Source organism: Tamandua tetradactyla, chromosome 15, assembly GCF_023851605.1.
Source record: "Tamandua tetradactyla isolate mTamTet1 chromosome 15, mTamTet1.pri, whole genome shotgun sequence".
Taxonomy (NCBI): domain Eukaryota; kingdom Metazoa; phylum Chordata; class Mammalia; order Pilosa; family Myrmecophagidae; genus Tamandua; species Tamandua tetradactyla.
In genome coordinates this window covers 72,693,299-72,714,930 of record NC_135341.1, presented here as the reverse complement: position 1 = coordinate 72,714,930, position 21,632 = coordinate 72,693,299, and the positions used below count along the sequence as shown (strand labels likewise).

Here is a 21,632-nt window from a genome sequence, read left to right as displayed (position 1 = left end):
ACCCAGGCCCATCTACCTCCAAATCCTGGCTCTTACACACGTCGAACACCTAAAAGAAGCTAAACAACCAGCTGTTGGGGAAGTAATGCGATTTCTCTGTTAGTAAAAAATCAAATATCATGTGAATTGAAGTCTCTTTCAAAATTAAGATGCCAGAAATAAACAGTACTATTCCTGTCATTTATATCAGTGCTTCCTAGTTTAAGAATGCCTTCCGCATCTATTCTCCCATTGGTTCCTTAAAACATGGCAATGCTATGTTTTACCTTCAAATATATTTGCATTTTCAATTTTTTCCCTCTGACTTTCAATTCATTCAATAGGCATTTAATCAATTACTTCTTTTTTTCATTAATTAACACAAAAAAAGAAATTAACCCAACATTTAGAAATCATACCATTCAACATATGCAATCAGTAATTCTTAACATCATCACATAGATGCATGATCATCGTTTCTTAGTACATTTGCATCGGTTTAGAAGAACTAGCAACACAACAGAAAAAGACATAGAATGTTAATATAGAGAAAAAAATGAAAGTAATAATAATAGTAAAAATAAAAAAACAAAAAAAAAACCCATAGCTCAGATGCAGCTTCATTCAGTGTTTTAACATGATTACTTTACAATTAGGCATTATTGTGCTGTCCATTTTTGAGTTTTTGTATCTAGTCCCGTTGCACAGTCTGTATCCCTGCAGCTCCAGTTACCCATTATCTTACCCTGTTTCTCACTCCTGCTGGACTCTGTTACCAATGACATATTCCAAGTTTATTCTCGAATGTCCGTTCACATCAGTGGGACCATACAGTATTTGTCCTTTAGTTTTTGGCTAGACTCACTCAGCATAATGTTCTCTAGGTCCATCCATGTTATTACATGCTTCATAAGTTTATCCTGTCTTAACGCTGCATAATATTCCATCGTATGTATATACCACAGTTTGTTTAGCCACTCGTCTGTTGATGGACATTTTGGCTGTTTCCATCTCTTTGCAATTGTAAATAACGCTGCTATAAACATTGGTGTGCAAATGTCCGTTTCTGTCTTTGCCCTTAAGTCCTTTGAGTAGATACCTAGCAGTGGTATTGCTGGGTCGTAAGGCAATTCTATATTCAGCTTTTTGAGGAACCGCCAAACTGCTTTCCACAGTGGTTGCACCATTTGACATTCCCACCAACAGTGGATAAGTGTGCCTCTTTCACCACATCCTCTCCAGCACTTGTCATTTTCTGTTTTGTTGATAATGACCATTCTGGTGGGTGTGAGATGATATCTCATTGTGGTTTTGATTTGCATTTCTCTAATGGCCAGGGACATTGAGCATCTCTTCATGTGCCTTTTGGCCATTTGTATTTCCTCTTCTGGTAGGTGTCTGTTCAAGTCTTTTTCCCATTTTGTAATTGGGTTGGTTACCTTTTTGTTGTTGTTGAGTTGAACAATCTCTTTATAAATTTTGGATACTAGACCTTTATCTGATATGTCATCTCCAAATATTGTCTCCCATTGTGTACACTGTCTTTCTACTTTCTTGATGAAGTTCTTTGATGCACAAAAGTGTTTAATTTTGAGGAGCTCCCATTTATTTATTTCCTTCTTCAGTGCTCTTGCTTTAGGTTTAAGGTCCATAAAACCGCCTCCAATTGTAAGTTTCATAAGATATCTCCCAACATTTTCCTCTAACTGTTTTATGGTCTTAGACCTAATGTTTAGATCTTTGATCCATTTTGAGTTAACTTTTGTATAGGGTGTGAGATATGGGTCTTCTTTCATTCTTTTGCATATGGATATCCAGTTCTCTAGGCATCATTTATTGAAGAGACTGTTATGTCCCAGGTGAGTTGGCTTGACTGCCTTATCAAAGATCAAATGTCCATAGATGAGAGGGTCTATATCTGAGCACTCTATTCGATTCCATTGGTCGATATATCTATCTTTATGCCAATACCATGCTGTTTTGACCACTGTGGCTTCATAATATGCCTTAAAGTCAGGCAGCTTGAGACCTCCAGCTTCATTTTTTTTTCCTCAAGATGTTTTTAGCAATTCGGGGCACCCTGCCCTTCCAGATAAATTTGCTTATTGGTTTTTCTATTTCTGAAAAATAAGTTGTTGGGATTTTGATTGGTATTGCATTGAATCTGTAAATCAATTTAGGTAGGATTGACATCGTAACTATATTTAGTCTTCCAATCCATGAACACGGTATGCCCTTCCATCTATTTAGGTCTTCTGTGATTTCTTTTAAGAGTTTTTTTTAGTTTTCTTTATATAGGTTTTTTGTCTCTTTAGTTAAATTTATTCCTAGGTATTTTATTCTTTTAGTTGCAATTGTAAATGGGATTTGTTTCTTGATTTCCCCCTCCGCTTGTTCATTACTAGTGTATACAAATGCTACAGATTTTTGAATGTTGATCTTGTAACCTGCTACTTTGCTGTACTCATTTATTAGCTCTAGTAGTTTTGTTGTGGATTTTTCCGGGTTTTCGATGTATAGTATCATATTGTCTGCAAACAGTGATAGTTTTACTTCTTCCTTTCCAATTTTGATGCCTTGTATTTCTTTTTCTTGTCTAATTGCTCTGGCTAGAACCTCCAACACAATGTTGAATAATAGTGGTGATAGTGGACATCCTTGTCTTGTTCCTGACCTTAGGGGGAAAGTTTTCAATTTTTACCCATTGAGGATAATATTAGCTGTGGGTTTTTCATATATTCCCTCTATCATTTTAAGGAAGTTCCCTTGTACTCCTATCCTTTGAAGTGTTTTCAACAAGAAAGGATGTTGAATCTTGTCAAATGCCTTCTCTGCATCAATTGAGATGATCATGTGATTTTTCTGCTTTGATTTGTTGATATGGTGTACTGCATTAATTGATTTTCTTATGTTGAACCATCCTTGCATACCTGGGATGAATCCTACTTGGTCATGATGTATAATTCTTTTAATGTGTTGTTGGATACGGTTTGCTAGAATTTTATTGAGGATTTTTGCATCTATATTCATTAGAGAGATTGGCCTGTAGTTTTCTTTTTTTGTAATATCTTTGACTGATTTTGGTATGAAGGTGATGTTGGCTTCATAGAATGAATTAGGTAGCTTTCCCTCCGCTTCGATTTTTTTTAAGAGTTTGAGGAGAGTTGGTATTAATTCTTTCTGGAATGTTTGATAAAATTCACATGTGAAGCCATCTGGTCCTGGACTTTTCTTTTTAGGAAGCTTTTGAATGACTAATTCAATTTCTTTACTTGTGATTGGTTTGTTGAGGTCATCTATTTCTTCTTGAGTCAAAGTTGGTTGTTCATGTCTTTCCAGGAACCCGTCCATTTCATCTAAATTGTTGTATTTTTTAGCATAAAGCTGTTCATAGTATCCTGTTATTACCTCCTTTATTTCTGTGAGGTGAGTGGTTATGCCTCCTCTTCCATTTCTGATCTTATTTATTTGCATCCTCTCTCTTCTTCTTTTTGTCAATCTTGATAAGGGCCCATCAATCTTATTGATTTTCTCATAGAAACAACTTCTGGTCTTATTGATTTTCTCTATTGTTTTCATGTTTTCAATTTCATTTATTTCTGCTCTAATCTTTGTTATTTCTTTCCTTTTGCTTGCTTTGGGATTAGTTTGCTGTTCTTTCTCCAGTTCTTCCAAGTGGACAGTTAATTCCTGCATTTTTGCCTTTTCTTCTTTTCTGATATAGGCATTTAGGGCAATAAATTTCCCTCTTAGCACTGCCTTTGCTGCGTCCCATAAGTTTTGATATGTTATGTTTTCATTTCCATTCGCCTCGAGGTATTTACTAATTTCTCTTGCAATTTCTTCTTTGACCTACTAGTTGTTTAAGAGTGTGTTGTTGAGCGTCCACGTATTTGTGAATTTTCTGGCACTCCGCCTATTATTGATTTCCAACTTCATTCCTTTATGATCCGAGAAAGTGTTGTGTATGATTTCAATCTTTTTAAATTTGTTAAGACTTGCTTTGTGACTCAGCATATGGTCTATCTTTGAGAATGATCCATGAGCACTTGAGAAAAAGGTGTATCCTGCTGTTGTGGGATGTAATGTCCAATAAATGTCTGTTAAGTCTAGCTCATTTACAGTAATATTCAGATTCTCTATTTCTTTATTGATCCTCTGTCTAGATGTTCTGTCCATTGATGAGAGTGGTGAATTGAAGTCTCCAACTATTATGGTATATGTGTCTATTTCCCTTTTCAGTGTTTGCAGTGTATTCCTCACGTATTTTGGGGCATTCTGGTTCGGTGCATAAATATTTATGATTGCTATGTCTTCTTGTTTAATTGTGCCTTTTATTGGTATATAGTGTCCTTCTTTGTCTCTTTTAACTGTTTTACATTTGAAGTCTAATTTGTTGGATATTAGTATAGCCACTCCTGCTCTTTTCTGGTTGTTATTTGCATGAAATATCTTTTCCCAACCTTTCACTTTCAACCTATGTTTATCTTTGGGTCTAAGATGTGTTTCCTGTAGACAGCATATAGAAGGATCCTGTTTTTTAATCCATTCTGCCAGTCTATGTCTTTTGATTGGGGAATTCAGTCCATTAACTTTTAGTGTTATTACTGTTCGGATAATATTTTCCTCTACCATTTTGCCTTTTGTATTATATATATCATATCTGACTTTCCTTCTTTCTACACTCTTCTCCATACCTCTCTCTTCTGTCTTTTCGTATCTGACTCTAGTGCTCCCTTTAGTATTTCTTGCAGAGCTGGTCTCTTGGTCACAAATTCTCTCAGTGACTTTTTGTCTATAAATGTTTTAATTTCTCCCTCATTTTTGAAGGACAATTTTGCTGGATATAGGAGTCTTGGTTGGCAGTTTTTCTCTTTTAGTAACTTAAATATATCATCCCACTGTCTTCTAGCTTCCATGGTTTCTGCTGAGAAATCTACACATGGTCTTATTCGGTTTCCCTTGTATGTGACAGATTGTTTTTCTCTTGCTGCTTTCAAGATCCTCTCTTTCTCTTTGACCTCTGACATTCTAACTAGTAAGTGTCTTGGAGAATGCCTATTTGGGTCTAATCTCTTTGGGGTGCGCTGCACTTCTTGGATCTGTAATTTTAGGTCTTTCATAAGAGTTGGGAAATTTTCAGTGATAATTTCTTCCATTAGTTTTTCTCCTTTTCCCTTCTCTTCTCCTTCTGGGACACCCACAACACGTATATTTGTGCGGTTCATATTGTCCTCGAGTTCCCTGATACCCTCTTCAAATTTTTCCATTCTTTTACCGATAGTTTCTGTTTCTTTTTGGAATTCAGATGTTCCATCCTTCAAATCACTAATTCTATCTTCTGTCTCTTTAAATCTATCATTGTAGGTATCCATTGTTTTTTCCATCTTTTCTACTTTATCCTTCACTTCCATAAGCTCTTTGATTTGTTTTTTCAGTTTTTCTATTTCTTCTTTTTGTTCAGCCCATGTCTTTTTCATGTCCTCCCTCAATTTATCGATTTAGTTTTTGAAGAGGTTTCCCATTTCTGTTCGTATATTCAGCATTAGTTGTTTCAGCTCCTGTATCTCATTTGAACTATTGGTTTGTTCCTTTGACTGGGCCGTATTTTCAATTTTCTGAGCGTGATCCGTTATCTTCTGCTGGCGTCTGGGCATTTAGTCAGATTTCCCTGGGTGTTGGACCCAACAGGTTGAAAGATTTTTCTGTGAAATCTCTGGGTTCTGTTTTTCTTATCCTGCCCAGTAGGTGGCGCTCGTGGCACACGTTTGTCTGCGGGTCCCACCAGTAAAAGGTGCTATGGGTCCTTTAACTTTGGAAAACTCTCGCCGTGGGGCAGGTTCGCCAGCCGAAGCGGCTTGGAAGAGGGCCAGCTGGCCCGGGGGTCCAAACGTGGGGAGGGTCGCCGGACGCCGCAGCCCGGGAGAACGCCTGTCCGAATTTCCTAGTTGGCCCGGGGCGCCAAGCGTGGCGGGAGGGCGCCAGCCGCCACGGCCCGGAGAAGTGCACCGTTCCCAGCCGGACCGGGAAGTCACGTGTTTGGAAGGGACCCCCCCGGTCACCGTTCTCCGGGCCTGGGGATTTCCGATCCAATTCTCTCAGTTGGTCCGGGGGACCGCGCGTGGTGTGGGCGCCAGCTGCCGCGGCTTGAAGGGACGCCTGTCCAATTGTCCCAGCTGGCCCAGGAAGGAGGAAGGGAGGGATTCCGGCCGCTTGCCGCCCCGCCCGGGGAACCCCGCACCCCTCGGCGATCTCACCGAAGCAGGTTCCCTCAGCCAGTCAGCCGTTCCAGGATGGGGTACGCTGTCTTTTTGATCTCTGTCCTGGCTCCGGGAGCTGTTCTGTATCGTTTCTACTCCCCTAGTAGCTGTGCTGGAGGAGGAACTAAGATTCGCACGTCTTACTAAGCCGCCATCTTCTCCGGCTCAATTACTTCTTATATATGCCAGATACCAAACCTCAATGACTTTGCAGTCTGGTGGGGAGATTGTGTAGATGCAGATGAAAAAGTAAGTTCATTCCAGATGGTTCCATTTTCTTTAAAACCTTACTTCCTCAAACATAGCTTCAATTTATCCCTCACTGCTGTCTCTGTTCATCCCTCTAGGTTTACAGAAAACTTTCCTGCCCCCCCATCAAGTTACCACTCCAATTTTACTCCTTTCAACCTACTATAATTACCATTTAATTTAAATTGCTCTAAGGTCACCAATGATAACCTATTACAAAGTCTTCATTGTATACAACTATGTTATTTGATAGCAATGACCTTTACTAAACTTTCCTCTTGCTTCCTTCATGAAATTTTAGATTATTTTTCCAAGATCTCTTTTTTGGCCCCTTTCACACTTTGCTTTTCTTCTACCACCCCATTTTTATAAATACTAGCTTTCTCCTCAGCTTCCATTTCTTTTTATCTATATACTCTCTTCCTGGATAATTTTGTCTATTTCTATAACATCAGTGATCATCTATAAGATACTTCCAAGTCTAATCTCCAGTCATAACTCCCAAATGTTCAATGAGCCATTCTACCTGTAGCATTCCATATTACCTCAGGCTGAGGATATCAAAATTCAACTATCATCTCTAGTGCTCTATTCCTGAAATTCCCATGTTGGTTAATAGTAATGGCATCACCAAATATACTATAGCCCAAAACTCACAAAGAATTATCTAGAAGGCTCCCTGACTTCATCTCCCATAGCTGCTGAGTTCTAGGCATTTTATCTAAAATCCTCCTAAACGCTCTTCCCTACAGAGACCTAGTTAGATGCACTTCAGTCGTCACCTGACTTATCATGACACCTCCTACCTGGTCTCTCAACTCTTAGCTCTTCTTTCTCCAGTTCTATCCATCCTTACAGCAAACACAGGTTTTCTCACAAGAATTCCTTCCTTTAGCAGTGTCTCTGGCCCAGAGCTATCCAAGAGACTCAAGCCTGGCCAAAGTACCACCTACCCCTGGGCACATATTTAGTTCAGAGATAAGTACATGACTACAGCCAGACAGACTACAGAGGCTCTTTCTCAGGACTTTATTTTCCTGCCAAGGCTACCTGGAAAGATATTCTTTCTTTTGAGATTGTTTTAGGACAATATAAGCTGAACAGCCTGCAGGAAAGAAAAAAAAAGGACAATGTTTAAAAGGGGGAGGGGAGAGAATCTAATGTCAACAGGTCCTGGATGTAGCCCTGCGTGACCATCCCAACTCCCTAGCCAATAAACTCCCTTTTGTGTTTTAAGCCAATCTGAGTCAAATTTCTGTCGCTTGTGAAAACAAGAGTCCTGATCAACCATTTTCTACACCATCAGTCACTTTTCTAAATATAGGCAAAATATTATTTGCCTGCTTCTATTCAATCAGGTAAATAGTACACTATTTACAGTATATTTATATGTATACTATATACTGTATAATACACTATGTTAAAGATCTCAACCACTACCTTGTCTTTAAATTCCACAAAAATCGGTATTTTTGTTTTACTTCAAATAATGCCATATTACTTCATACAGCCATGTCCCATACATAAGGCTTCTTGTGCCTAAAACAGTCTCCCCTCCTTCCACCTTATCTACAAAATATATAGCATGGTTGCATAAAATAAGCCTGTAATATTAGACAGGGGCCAAATATGAATGGCACATCAAAGTATATACACTTGAACATGCTGAATGATAGGGAGGTACTAAAAGATTTTAAGTAAAAAAATAACATAATTGTACTTGTATTTTTGAGGACTAAATATGGATTAAGTGTGATAGATGACGTATAAATGAGGTAATGCTAAAAGGCAGAGAAAATAAGTAGTAGGCTTCTGCAACAGTCTAAGCTAGAATCCACTAGGGGTGATGTAGTGAATAAAGTGGGATTTTTCCAGAAGAAAAACTTGCCAATAGGTAGCAGAAGCATTGATATGTCTTTCAAACTCTTTAAGCTAGCATTTTTATTTGCAAGAATGTAGACACCAGGAAGTAATTTGAAGCCTACGAAGATTCACATAGTGAGATTTTACTGAAGCATCATTTATAACACACTGAGACTTTCTGAAGACTCACTTTTAAGAAACAGACCTAGAGGACCAAAAGCATCTAACCGACAGCTCCAAAGAGCCTGGAATAGGACAAGCTGAGAAAAGAAGGCAGGCCAAGGCTGTTGAGACTTTAAATTCGCTGGGTTACCAGTCTCTATATTCATACCTCAAATGTCAGTGAAGAGCAGACTATAATGGGTAATTTAAGATGCTGGTTTTTATACCTTTGTTTTGATATAAATTACCCTTCAAAGAACAAAAAAGAAAATAACATAAGACTAGACTGAAGGAAAAAAGACCTCATAAAAGATATTCTAGGGCTAGTCACTATGTTCTACAGTGAGTCTGCACTTATTTTGGTCTTTAAAAATGTAAGAGAACTCTTTATTACACAAAACTATTATTTTCCTGAGTTGGGATCGCCATAACCTTGTTACAATCCCAAATAAACTCTTTAGCTTTAAGTATCAAATCATCCAAATAGGATAGTTATCACAAAGTCATTCAGTAACTAACAAAAGAGAATTAATATAATATCTGTGAAATAAAAAATATAATATCTGTGAAATAAAAAGAGAATTAATATAATATCTGTGAAATAAAAAATTTCAGAGAATAAAAAACTGTGCAGAGTCTGGCTACTGCACAGAAGAAAAAGAAGACAAAATGATCATCAAGGACCATTTTGTAAGTATGAAGTACTGTTTTCTCCAACATCACAAATTAAGAAACTGTTTTATTCACATATTATTTAAATTATGTCACGACTTAAAAGATTAAAATATCTAAAATGCTTCTAAAGTGGCAGATCAAAGATTTTATTTGAAAATACAGCCAGGTCAAGTTCTTAACCATTTCACATTCAAGAATTTCATATTCTTTAAACAAATATTTAATTTGCACATTATAAGTGAGGGTTATAGTTCGAATTTGCCTATCTTTACAAACCATATACCACTTTCAATTATTCTCCACAATCAGTTTTTAAATGTTCCCTATGCCAATTTAGGGAGGTTTTGCAATAACTAATGCAAAAGCACCATCCAGTGGTAAAAGATGATAATTACAACTTATACAGTGATCATGGCAAATATTTTGTAATTTTTCATGGTTTCCAGGAAAGAAAAATTAAATGAGCTTTACGATATTGATAATGTCAGCTATTGCTACCATTTTTTCAATCAAATCTTGCCCTTACTATCTCACATTTGGCTTTTTTATTTCCTCCTGTCTTGGCCACTCATGACCCAAATGTTTGGTTCAGAACAGATTACGATGGGAATATTTCAAGACTCATCCAAAGTCTTTGTGTGTGTGTGTGTGTGAGGGGGTGGGGCTGCATAGTCCAGGAACCGAATCTGGATCTTCCATATGGAAGGCAAGCATTCTACCACTGAACCACCCAAGCACCCCAAAATTTTTAATATCAAGCTAGAGGATAGAAAACGGTTTATAAAGAACAGGTGTGTGAAGGAGTGAATTTCCAATGGAAGTCCACAGTCAGCAATAGCCATCTCAGGTAACAACAAATCAACAGCATCCTATGTTTTTGTTTTGTTTTGTTTTTCAAAAGGTGATAATTTAGTAGGCAATCTAGACCTTCCTGAAAGGCCAGGTAAAAATTTACACATCAATTCTTTCATATAGAATTCAGATTTTCTAAAGGGAGTGGAACATGATGAGCCTGGAATGTGACCAAGTTTATTTCAATTTGAAGAAACTAAATTAATAAGCTAAATTATTTGTTCCCAATATTCTACTTCTACCAGAAAACAAATGAATAAAATCTCTCAGCCTCCAATATAACAGAGCTGTCTAATCACCTCCTCTTTAAAAAGTTTAATATGATTAAGAATAAATTCAGCCCAAACCTAGTAAAGATGATTATTTTTTAAATAATTTTATATCAAGTCTGTCTAATATCAAATGGTCTTACTGCTTGGAATCAGAATGTTTTTAACAAAAAGTACAGTAGGCTACAGCTTGGTAATGGTGAAGAAGCCAATTACTGGGTCATAGTTTCTTTATTTTATATTCTACAGAATGTCAATATGCTTAAGCTATTCAATATATTCTTTTCCAAGCTATAACATAAAGTTCTTAAATTAGACTCCTCCCCACTGAAAATTTATTTGAATTATTAAAGCAAGCTTTTATACTGTATTTTTTTCACTAATACAGGGCCCATAACTATAAACAAAATGTCTATAACACAAAATTATGGCTAATACTAAATATTTGTTCAAACACAGTTACGTAAAAACTAAATGTAGGAATTACAAAAGGCACAAATAGCAACAAACTAATAAATTACAAGAGATAGCCTATATTGAGACCACCAGAAAATAACCTACCATAAAAGGAATTCCCATACTATTTTCCTCTGGTGGAAGCAGTAGTTTATTGTTTCAATTCCAATCACAAGTCTGTGGCAGAAAACAGATATCAAAGCAAGAATTTGCTGACCCTAGAAATGAAGGGCTATTTTATACATATAACTGTAGTGCCTTATGTAAACATTGAATTAGATAATATTTAATAATTTACTGTAGATTTTACTAATTCAGAACTTAATTTTACCCTTCTGCCAAGAAGGAAAACTGTTAATTTGTGTTACAAAACAGTTTTTAGAAGGCCTTCTTTATATACAAACCAATCTTTATTGGATTCCTAGATGAGACCCAAAGAGTGAGGTTTGTTTCGGAATTGTCAGCAACAAGACACCTCATACATTTTTTTTTAAAGGGGAGGGGGCAATTCAAATATATCTGCTAATAACATATCCATCTAATTACTAACCAAATAATATTTCTCCATGAAGACGTCTTAATCTAAGAAACTGTATATAAATTATAAAATATTCAATGTTATAATTTCTGAATATTTAAAATATGCTCATTTTAGAAACATATAAATTTTTAAATAAAATAGTTCTTAAGTTAAATACTGGCATTTATTTCCTATATATGTACTTTTTAAAAAATTGGGATAAAATACATAGGTTACTAACTTGCTGCTCCCCCACCCCCACCTTGACAATATGGACCTTTACCCTTGTATTTCTTTGTTTTTTGGCTTGGGCAGGCTCCAGGAATAGAACCTGGGTCTCCAGCATGGCAGGCGAGAATTCTGCCACTGAGCCACTGTTGCACCGCCCTAATTTATTTTTCTTTTATTTTTTATTTTTTTGGTCAGGTGCAAGCTCAAGGATTCAAACTGGGGTCTCGGGCACTTCAGGCAAGAATTCTACCACTGAACGAACCGTGCACTGCCTAACCTTGTCTTTAAATATTCCTTTATAACATTTTGAAATTACTACATAGAATTCTATTAAAGCACAGTATATCTTGATGTGTTTAACCATACACTTTTAACTCATAATTTTTCAGGATCATATCTACCATGTACATTAGAAATCAAGAAGCATAGTTAATATTAGTCAAATGACTTATTTTCAAATGCTGGTTTAGTGAGCAGATAAAACTAAGTCTAAAATATTATGGAGCCATAAATCTCAGATCCAATTCAAAAGAGCAAATGTCAGAATTAAATTCCCTGTATAAAAGTATGCTACCAAACACAGTTCAGAAAGAATCATTAGTTTTTACCACCTTTCTCACAGTGATCCCTGCACTCATGTTCTGTCTTTCCAGTACATTAGGAGATAGAAACTCTCCTAACCACTTTAGAATAAGGTTAACTAGTTTTAGACATATTAAAAGGACATTCATTACTTTTAGTATGCTTGCTACACATTAACATAATAGACGTGGTAATACTATTATTTGCCATTTGGTGGCAGCAAATACAAAGGGAAATACATTTCCTAAGTACTTCAATTTATTGTGTTATTGCCAATACAAAGGAAAAGTCTTCCCTGAGTCATGTATTTTAAACAAATTTTTCACGGAGATGATAGGATAACAAAAAAATTTTCACTGGGGAAAATCATCAAATGAAAAGGGATGCCTTAAAGATTTTAGCAGTTATAGTATAATCTTGTCATATCAATAATCAAATTTCCAATTTAATGATTGAAAATAATAGCCTTAGCAAAGTAATTAATTGCCTCAAAAGCTACATGATACTTTTCATCCTTAGGAACTCTAACGAACACTTCAGCACTGTGTTTGGGAGCCATTTTAAACAATAAAATCACCAACAAAAAAGCACAAAACGTGAAAACTATGCCACTAAATATACCATGATAAGGACACTCGTTTGCAGTATGAGAGCTGAAACAAGACTAGACCTTGTTTCACCTAGGCAGAGACATTGAGCTACTCAATGTTTTTCACCGTTCTGCATATTTCCACAAATTACCACAAAACCACCGTGAGAATCAATTTGGGGTTTACAAATACATTTTAACCAGTAGGCAAATTCGCAAATATGGACTCTGTGGATAAAGAAGATCAACTGAATTTAGGCATAAATTAACAAAATATGTGTGGAATTCATAGGCTAAAGATTACAAAACATTAATGAAACAAATTACAGATGATCTAAATGGAGAAAGATACCATGTTCACTGTTTGGAAGACTCAATATTGTTAAAATGACAATTGTTCCTCATTTAACCTACAGATTCAATGCAATTTCAATAAAAATTCCAGCAGCCTTTTTTACAGAAATCACTCAGGGGATTCTAAAATTTATATGGAAAAGCAACCACTAAAAAATATAGAATCAAAATAGTTTTAAAAAAGAAAAATGAAATGGAGGATTCACACTACTATAAAATTACAATAATTAAAACAATGTGCTATTAGAAGAAAGACAGCCGTATAGAGTCAATAGACCAGAAGAGTCTAGAAACTGATCCACACACATACGGTCAACTGATTTTTGACAAAAGCTACAAAAACAACTCAATAAAGAATAATCTTTCTAATTATGGTATTGCAAGAATTACCTAATCCATATGCAAAAATAACTCAGACCCATATCACACACAACACACACATATATAAGAACTAAAAATTGGATCATACACCTAAATATACAACCTGAAATTACAAAACTTGAAGAAAACATAGGACGAAACCTTCGTGACCCTGCCATAGGAAAAGACTTCCTAGCTAAGATACCAAAAATACAATCCATAGAAAAAAATACCGATTCATTAGAATTCATCAAAATTAACAATTTCTGCTTTTTGAAAGAGAATGAAACAACAAGCCAAAAATTGAGAGTAAATACTTGCAAATCAGATATGTGACATATCCAGAATAAATCAAGAACTTTCATGACTCAATAAGAAAACAACCCAAGGACTTAAGGGCAAAAACTCAAACAGACATTTGCACACCAATGTTTATAGCAGCGTTATTTACAATTGCAAAGAGATGGAAACAGCCAAAATGTCCATCAACAGACGAGTGGCTAAACAAACTGTGGTATATACATACGATGGAATATTATGCAGCGTTAAGACAGGATAAACTTATGAAGCATGTAATAACATGGATGGACCTAGAAAACATTATGCTGAGTGAGTCTAGCCAAAAGCTAAAAGACAAATACTGTATGGTCCCAATGATGTGAATCGACACTCGAGAATAAACTTGGAATATGTCATTGGTAACAGAGTTCAGCAGGAGTTAGAAACAGGGTAAGATAATGGGTAATTGGAGCTGATGGGATACAGACTGTGCAATAGGACTAGATACAAAAACTCAAAAATGGACAGTACAATAATACCTAATTGTAAAGTAATCATGTTAAAATACTGAACGAAGCTGCATCCGAGCTATAGGTTTTTGTTTTGTTTTGTTTTGTTTGTTTTGTTCTTATTATTATTACTTTTATTTTTTTCTCTATATTAACATTCTATATCTTTTTCTGTTATACTGCTAGTTCTTCTAAACCGATGCAAATGTACTAAGAAACGATGATCATGCATCTATGTGATGATGTTAAGAATTACTGATTGCATATGTAGAATGGTATGATGTCTAAAAAAAAAAAATGGTCAGCACAATACTGCCTAATTGTAATGTAATTATGTTGGAACGCTGAATGAAGCTGCATCTGATCTATAGTTTTTTGTTTTGTTTTGTTTTGTTTTCTCTTATATATTTTTGTACTTTTTATTTTTATTTGTGTTTTCTCTCTGTGTTATCACTTTATTTCTTTTTCTGTTGTGCTATTTCTTTCTCTAAATCGATGCATATGTACTGAGAAATGATGACCATACACCTATGTGATGATATTAAGAATTACTGATTGCATATGTAGAATGGATTGATTTCTAATGTTGTGTTAGTTAATTTTTTTAATTAATAAAAAAAAAAAAAAAGAAAACAACCCATTTTAAAGACTGGCAAAGGAGTTAAAGAAGATATAAAACTGTCAAATAAGCACAGGAAGAAATGCTCAACAACATTAGTCATAAGCAAAATGCAACTTAAAGCACAGTAAGATACTTCCAAATCTATTAGAATAACTTAAACAAAAATCGACAATACCGAGTTGCTGGAGAGGATGCAGAGCAACTGGAACTCATATTGCTGGTGAGAATGAAAAATGTTAAAAACACCACTTCGGAAACCAGTTTGGCAACTGCTTGTGAAGTTAAACATAAACTCACCATATGACCCAATGATCCCAGTCCTAGGTATTAATCAAATGAAATGAACACAACAATCTATAAGTGGGCATTTATAATAGCTTTCCTCAAAATCTCTAAAACATGGATAGATATAACCCAAACATTCTCAACTGTAGAACAGATAAATTGTAGCAAATCCACATGATGGAAGATTAGCAATAAGAAAGAAATACATGACTGAACACACCAACATGGATGAATCTCAAATGCATTATGCTATGTGAAAGCCTACATACTGAATGATTCAATTTACATGTCACTTTGCAAAAGGCAAAACCTTAGGGACAGAAAAGAGGCAGTAGTTGCTAGTGTTTGAGAAATGGGAAGGGGATGACTAAAAAGGTGCACAATGGAATTCAGGTGGATGATGGAACTGCCCTATGTTCTGACTGCAGTGATCATTAGATAGTTGTATACATTTGTCAAAACTCACAAAACTGTACACTAAACAATATGAATTTTACTGTACAGAATTATACTGCAATTAAAAAAACTATAAAAGTACTAGAAAGAAACAATCACATGTTGTTTTAATAATCTTATAATAGGGAAGATCTTTCCAACTGACAGTTCAGAAAAGCCATAAAAAAAGATAAATTTAACCATTTAATAAACCCTAAGTTAAACCATGGGCTTTACTAATAATACAATTTAAAAATCTGCTATCATCATATATAACAAACATTCCATATCAATGCAAGGTGTTGGTGATGGTGGCATATAGGAATCCCGGATGTCATGCATGGTTGCCTTGTAAACCCACAACTTTTCTAAAAAAAGAAAAAAAAATAGATCGGTTAACAAAGAAAAAAAATTTAACCACTTAAAAACATTAAATTTCTACATGAAAAATAACCACCATAAACAAGGTGAAACAAATGGCAAACATAAGAAAATGGTAAAAACACAATCCACTAGAAAAACTAACAGAAACAATTTATAGAAAACACAAATACCTCAAACATATAAAGAGATGCTCCAAAAGAAATTCAAACTAAAACTACACTGATTTACCACTGTTCACCTCTTAAACTGGTAAGAATCAAGAAGTCTGAAACTGTATAGGTCATAGAATGAATGAAGTATTGAATCTACGTGGTAAAGCAATATGGCAACATTTAGCTGAATTGTGAATGAATATATTACTGACATGGAAATGCATTTACAGGATATATTGTAAAGTTAAAAAAGCAAGGTACATAACAATCTATATAGTATGCTACCTCTTTGTAAGAAAGGGAAAAAAAGAATACATATTTGTATTTGCTTATATATGCATATCAAAAAAACTAAGGATACAGGTAAAAAAAACATAGTTATTCACTGGAGGAGAGTTGCAGAAGTTTTACTCATGGAACACAAATAGGAGAAAGATTTCTCTCATAGTACAGCTTTATTTGATTTTGATTTCTAAACTATGTGAAGGTGGGAAAGGAGGAAGAGAGAAGAAGCAATGTATAATACAGATGATATATTTACACTCGTACAAAGTGATATATATGTAGTTAGTTATTCATGGCAGCATTGTTTGAATTAGCAAAAGAATGGAAACAACTTAGCTAGCAATAGGGAAATGACTACACAGTAAAATACTAATAAGTAGCCTTAAATAATGAAAAGAATTATTTAGTTACTGATGGGAAATGAGCTCAAAATATGGATGAGGGGCAAAAAAGATGCCCAATAGCGTATCTACTATCTATTGTGTAAAAGGGGGTAATAGATTATTTGCATATAAGCTGTAAAATCTCTAGGAATAAACAAGGAAATAATACTGGTTGGCTACCTAAGGGGAGCCAGATGACTTAGATGTAATGTGAATAAAGAAGAAAGGGAGGAATTTTTACATTAATCTTTTTATTCCTTTTGCACTGGGAACCATGATACCTGTGAACACTAAATTCCATAAGCTACACAAATGAATTAGATATATGTCAAGGACTAGGAATCACTCAGAACAATGTTTTGCTCAATAAATAACTCAACTGGGCATAGATAGATTTATTTTATTCTACAAGTCTGTTTTTCTCCAACTCACTAAAGTTTGCCAGGCCAGTTAAACTAGCAATATCTAAGAGTGGGGTCTGGGAATTTATACTTTTAAACAGTAATTCTAATTCAGAGCTACTGTTACAATAAAGATACTATGAACAAAATATTGTGCTAGTTGAGTTGATACAATTAATATCCCTGCCCTCAAAAGGCACAAAGCAAATAATTAAGATAAACTGGTTTGTTAGTAAACATTAATTTGGTTACATGGTATCTCAGAGGAAATAATTTAAGAACAGCCATCATTTTGTAAACCCCCAATGAAAATTTTAGATATAAGACTGATGGTAAACATGATAGGTGGATCAAGTTGACAATACTGCACAGATCAGTATTATCATTAAGAATGGAACCTGTCACTATATGCTCCGCTGCTGTAAAGTAATGTGTGCATATGTGTGTATCCATGTATATATGTATACAGAATTTCTGTGTTGACTTATATTTATATATCATACACAGATCACATAACAATTTGCTACATGTATATCTACTTATGCCATGGTCTTGCTTTAACAATGTACTGGTTTGAAAGGATTATGTACCCTCAAAGAAGCATGTTTTAATTCCGATCCAATCTTGTGGGAGCAACCATTTCTTTTATTCCCTATTTAACAACATAGGTTGAAATCTTTTGATTAGATTATCTCCATGGAGATGTGGCATGCCCAATTGTGGGTATTAGCTTTTTTATTAGATGGAGATGTGACTCCATCCACTCCAGGTGAGCCTTGATCAGTTTATTGGAATCCTTTAAAAGAGGAAACATTTTGGAGAGAGCCTCATAGCTATGGAAGCAGAGAGCCCACATCAACAGAGACCTTTGGAAATGAAGAATGAATAAGCCACTGGGGGAGCTTCATGAAACAAAAAGCTTGGAGAGAAGGTTAGCAGACATTGCCATGTCCACTATGTGCCTTTTCAGTTGAGAGAGAAACTCTGAACTTTACTGGTCTTTCTTGAATCAAGGTAACCTCTTCTTGGTGCCTTAATTTGGACATTTTTATAGACTTGCTTTAATTGGGAAATTTTCTCAGCCTTGGAACTGTGAATTTGCAACTTAATAAATTCACCTTTTAAAAGCCATTCTATTTCTGGTATATCGCATTCTGGCAGCTAGCAAACTAGAACAAACAACAACAACAAAAAGAATCTAATAGGGGACAGAGAAACAAGTTAAATGAACACCACAAGGATACAATCAGCCAAGCTAGATTCTGGAACTTACTAGAGGACAAATGACCAATTTCTTCAAGAAATACATGGATATTTAAAAGGTAGAGGGAAGCTATTACAGAGAGAGACTTAAGAAACCAATCACATGCAACGTTCAAACTTTTTTTTTTTTTTTACATGGGCAGGCACTGGTAATCGAACCCGGGTCCTCGGGCATGGCAGGCAAGCACTCTTACCTGCTGAGCCACTGTGGCCCACCCGAATGTTCAAACTTTGTTTAAATGATTCTAACAAACCAACTATAAAAAAGATACCTGAAACAATCAGGGAAAATGAAATGCGAACAATTTGCTTTTTAAAATACTAAAACAACGCTGGGGGAATGGTATAAATAAAATGTCAAAGATGGGTAATCAACTCATGGGGGTTCATTAATGTCTTCTCTGTTGGGTTGAAAGTTTAAAATTAAATTAAAATTAAAAATTAAAGAAAATCAATTATATGATATTTAAAAAACAAAAGAGTTAATATAATGCAGTAGTAGAGTCAATATCTCCCTGATTCACAGACATTATTTCAGGAAGAAAAGTTTAAAAAAGTTAAAGTGGTTAGGCCAAACTTCAGGCATTAGATTTTATAGGAACATGTATATCAGCCAAATTCAGTTACTCTAAAAGATATGCTATATCTAAATCAATGTTTTTCAGTATGAGTACTACTGAAGTACTCATTTTAGGACAGATGATTTTCTCTTTTTGTGGCAGGCAGTCCTATGTGTTGTAAGACATTTAGCAGCATCACTGGCCTTTACCCACCAGATTCCAGTAGTGTATTTCCTCCCCCTCTCAGGTGGGACCACCAAAATTATCTCCAAATATTGCCAAATGTCCTCTAGGATAAGAAAATGCCCCCCGTTGAAAAAACGTTCATCTAAATAGATGATTTCTTAAATGGTGAGCTTACTATAAAAAGCAAAAGGAACTTAGCAGCTATTTTCCTCGAAATCTGGCAAAAACTTGACCAAAGCATTAAACTAGCCACCATTAGAAAAGGTATTTTCTCCATTTTAATATCAACACTTGACCGAGATGTAACCTTTTTAAAAATGGAAAGAGTATGTATACTTCCTTACTCTTACCCCTCCCCCCACCAAAACACAATATACCAAGCAAATTAGGCTTTTCTGATGATTCAAGATCATAATGAACATTATATCCATTTATATTCAGTTCAATGAATAGAAAAAAGATGAGGTAGCAGTGATGCCACAAAAAAATGGCAGAGTAGGGAACCAAGAAACTCTTCCTCCACAGAAGCAATGACTAAGTTCTCAAAAACTGTCAGAATAAACTTTTAAGGAATTCTGGATTTCAACAAAAAATTTAAAACAAGGCAAACATTTAATGAAGAAAGAAGCTGCTGAATTTTGGTAAGAAAACTAGTACCATATGGAGACAGGTGACAATCCAAGGAGATCCAGCTCTGATTATTAAGGAGAGAACGTAAGCCCACAGGTCCATCAGGTCACCATTCTATTTCCTATCACAAAGCACTACAGTAAGATTGTAGGACTCTGAGGAATACAATAGGAAATGTACTGTTCTCAGACAACTATGAAAAATATGCTATGTCACTGCAAACATTTGTATGTACAGGTTCTTGTTCAGTTTAAATACTGAGGTACTGCAATTTTTGGAATTGAACACTAGTTTCTTTGAGGGTAGTCTGCTTAATAAGAGTAAACTGCTTCTGAGAGACTTCACTCAGAAAATGAAAAAAATGTTCTCACTTTACCCTCTGCTCTAGTTCTGCTCATACAGAACTGCTTTTCAGTTTGTAATGCCAAGGTCATCACCCTTCATACACTGCACACATAGGCCTTTTTATTACATCTGAGACAGGGAAAAATAGTTTGTTTCTGTTAACTCTGAAATAGAAAAATAAGATTTCCCTAGTCTGCTGAGAATCATTCATTTTAGGCTGTTTGGTTGAACTGGTTGACAGAGCACTCTCTGTTCAGTAGTATGATAGAGATACAGTCTTTCTGGGGATTGGTGGTACTGAATATAGTTTAATCAGTTAATAATATTGACCTATAATCATTTTTTATTTCTTCTTTTTTAGTACTTTATGGAACAATTTTTCCTCTTTTGTTCTGGCTCCTAATCTTTATCCTGCATCTATCCTGTACTAGATGAAATCAGATGCAACTTAACTCTATTATTTGACTCCTATATATAAGAAACTACACAGATAACCAACTACATACTCTAGTAGTTAAATGAAATGGCCACGTGTTAGAAGTAGAAGAGATCTAGGATTAGCCCTGTGACCTTTCTCCGAGCCTAAATCTCCTTAATGTAATAAAGATAATGCCATTTATCTCAAATACAAAGTACTCAGTCACTTTAAGTACTCAATAAACATAAATCTCTTCTCCATTTTTACTCCCTCTCTCTACCCCTCCCCATAGTAGCTACTGTATCTCTTCTCTTTAAGGACCACTGCAGAAAAGTAGAACTCACCAAGTTTTAAAAAAATTTTTCTAGAGTGTCTCAGGTGGTAGTGAAGATGTAGGTAAAGAAGGGGTATGAGGAAGAGGGCAGAGCTCCAAACACTACATGTTCTAGTTTGCTAGCTGCTAGAATGCGATATACTAGAAATGGAACAATTTTTATAAAAGGAGAATTTATTAAGTTGCTAGTTTACAGTTCTACAGCCATGAAAATGTCCAAGTCTATGAAAATATACAAATTAAGGCACTAAGAAAGGCCAATGAAGTTCAGGGTTTCTCTCTCAACTGGAAAAGCACACGGTGAACATGGTGACCTCTGCTAGCTTTCTCGCCAGGCTCCTTGTTTCATGAAGCTCTCCCAGGGATGTATTCCTTGATCTCCAAAAGGCTCTGGCAGCATGGACTCTCTGGTTCATGGCTCTTTCAAAGAAATGCTTGCTTCTTTTCAAGGATTCCAGTAAACTAATCAGGACCCAACTGGAATGAGTGGAATCACACCTCTGTGCAAATAATCTAGTCAAGTTTCCAGCATACAGTGCTGGATAGGGTTTTAAAAAAAATGGCTGCCTCCACGAGATGGATCAGGATTAAAACACGGCTTTTCTAGGGTACATAATCCTTTCAAACCAGCACACCACCCAATTTCAACAGCTCTACCTTCTTCATAAGACAATGGTATACTACATTTGATAAAATGGGTCAAATGTTTTTTTTTTAATGAAGTTTGAAAAAACACCAGTGTAAAACAATCTTACCTTTC

At 35.4% G+C, this 21,632-nt stretch overlaps 1 protein-coding gene across 10 annotated transcripts in view; it reads right to left on the bottom strand.

Annotated features, from left to right (window-relative positions):
* Nucleotides 1–21,632, bottom strand: part of ANKRD28 (ankyrin repeat domain 28) — a 263,653-nt gene that overhangs the window by 195,909 nt on the left and 46,112 nt on the right. For 2 of the 10 annotated variants that reach the window (XM_077130058.1, XM_077130059.1), the window contains one exon: nucleotides 10,871–10,942. The exons of 6 other annotated variants lie outside the window; for them this stretch is intronic. In XM_077130058.1, coding sequence (XP_076986173.1) covers nucleotides 10,871–10,888 — 18 coding nt within the window. In that variant the 5' untranslated portion in view covers nucleotides 10,889–10,942. Of the gene's footprint in view, nucleotides 1–10,870; nucleotides 11,371–21,632 lie in introns of those variants that run through there. 2 more of the 10 variants (XM_077130057.1, XM_077130066.1) reach the window with 1 other exon arrangement.